At 37.9% G+C, this 2250-nt stretch overlaps 1 protein-coding gene across 7 annotated transcripts in view; it reads left to right on the plus strand.

Moving 5' to 3' along the window:
• Meis2 (Meis homeobox 2) overlaps positions 1–1548 on the plus strand; it is a 203288-nt gene extending 201740 nt beyond the window's left edge. For 4 of the 7 annotated variants that reach the window (XM_060371780.1, XM_060371781.1, XM_021638622.2 and 1 more), the window contains one exon: positions 102–1548. In XM_060371780.1, the coding sequence (XP_060227763.1) occupies positions 102–379 (278 nt within the window). In that variant the 3' untranslated portion in view covers positions 380–1548. The remainder of the gene's footprint in view (positions 1–101) is intronic. The other 3 variants (XM_060371782.1, XM_021638626.2, XM_021638628.2) reach the window with 1 other exon arrangement.
• The last annotated feature ends 702 nt before the right edge of the window (positions 1549–2250 follow it).

The raw sequence follows: 2250 nt of genomic DNA on the forward strand, positions 1-2250 counted from the left end.
CTCTTTTTATTTTTTCATCTTTGATTGGTAAAGTATAAAAATGTTTAGGCATTTGACCTGCTTTTTTCTTTCTTTTTCTTCCCCCCCCCCTCTGTCTTCAGGTTTGCAGAGCATGCCAGGGGACTACGTTTCTCAGGGTGGACCAATGGGAATGAGTATGGCACAGCCGAGTTACGCTCCTCCCCAGGTGACCCCACACCCTACTCAGTTAAGACATGGACCCCCAATGCATTCGTATTTGCCAAGCCACCCAGCCATGATGATGCACGGAGGACCCCCTACCCACCCTGGAATGACTATGTCAGCACAGAGCCCCACAATGTTAAATTCAGTAGATCCCAATGTTGGCGGACAGGTGATGGACATTCATGCCCAATAGTATAAGGGAACTCAAGGAAAAAGGAAACACACGCAAAAACTATTTTAAGACTCTCTGAACTTTGACCAGATGTGACACTTAATATGAAACTCCAGACAGCTGTGATTATTTTTTACTTTTGTCATTTTTCATCAAGCAACAGAGGACCAATGGGACAAGAACACAAATGTGAAATGATGGGCTCACTGAGACAATTTTGTCCATGCAAAGATCCTCTGGAGAAAGACTCCGAGAGTTACAACTACTGTAGCATAAACATAGGGACTAAGTTAAACTTGTACATTTCTGTTGATCACTCCGTTACATTGCCTCAAATAGTTTTAGAAGAGAAAAAAAATATATCCTTGTTTTCCACACTATGTGTGTTGTTCCCAAAAGAATGACTGTCTTGGTTCATCAGTGAATTCACTATCCAGGAGAGACTGTGGTATATTTTAAACCTGTTGGGCCGGTGAGGAAAGAACCACAGAACCACGCTGGGGAGCAGGATGGACACTTGGCTGATCCTCATCACTAACTCCAGCGGCTAGAATGTGTTTTCACACCCAGCCTTTGTTCCCCCATCAGTGTGTCCTTTAGTTTCAAACAGATCTTTATAGTTTGTGCTTCATAAGCCAATTCTTATTATGATTTTGGGGAACTGTTCTTCAAAGAGCTTGCCAATGAAGATTTAGAGATAGAGTGAAGGCTTCTTCAAGTTCCAAGCCTTGGCTCTGTGGACAAAACAATCTTAAGTTGGGCAGCTTTCCTCAACACACACACATACACATACACACTAAAAAATGTTATTCATGGTCATTGCACCATAAGTAGGATTCTATCAGGAACTCAAAGCTTGGGGGATAAAAAGGAGCAAGAGAATACTGTAACAAACTTCGTACAGAGTTCGGTCTTTTAATTGTTTCATGTTAGATATTCTATGTGTTTACCTCAATTGAAAAAAAAAAAAAGAATGTTTTTGCTAGTATCAGATCTGCTGTGGAATTGGTATTGTATGTCCATGGGATCCTCTTTTCTCAGCACGTGTTCCTCACTAGAAGAAAATGCTGTTACCTTTAAGCTTTGTCAAATTTACATTAAAATACTTGTATGAGGACTGTGACGTTATGTTAAAAAAAAAAGGTGTTAAGTCACAAAATGCGGTAATAAATATTTCATTTTTGATTTTTTGTTAGGCTTTGGTGTTTTTTAATGGTTTGAAAGTTGTAGGGTGCCAGTGCGCTGTGCGCTGGTGAAAGTAGGTGATGGTTTCCCATCCCCCACTTTAAGGACTTTGAGCATATCTAAGATGTAACTTACCAACAATTTTAAAAGTCCTCATCTGTAGCTTTTCCTTATGTGTTTGAACTCTTAGGTTTCGTCAGCAGAAAACTTCCAAAGGTATGAAATTGTGTGCATTATAACCAGCTTGAAAAGTCACCTTTAAAATGCCCAGTTTGTCTTATCATAGCTGCATGATGTTTTAAAAAGTAATTTCAGATTAAAGCTTTTGCCTATGCACCCACCACTAGAATAAAGGGTTTATTCCAAGTTAATTTTATATCATAAAAAAATGTGTGCTCAAACATGATTTATCTGTATTTCTTTCATCTTGCTCAAATACTACTGAATATGTAAATTAAGGTTTATATATAGATGTTTATAGATAAGTAAACACCTTCTATGGAATTGAAAATCCTAAGCTTAAAAGAGTGCTTAAGCATTAATATTTAATACAAAGGATACAGTGGGATCTTTTTACTGTAGATGCTTTCTCCATGTGCAGCGATGTATGACAATTTGGTGGCTCAAGTTTTTTTTTGTTTTTGTTTTTGTTTTTTTGTTTTTTTCTTATATAAAGGAACAGACAATATGATAGCATTTTCAGGACT

Source organism: Meriones unguiculatus, chromosome 18, assembly GCF_030254825.1.
Source record: "Meriones unguiculatus strain TT.TT164.6M chromosome 18, Bangor_MerUng_6.1, whole genome shotgun sequence".
NCBI classification, from domain to species: Eukaryota; Metazoa; Chordata; class Mammalia; order Rodentia; family Muridae; genus Meriones; species Meriones unguiculatus.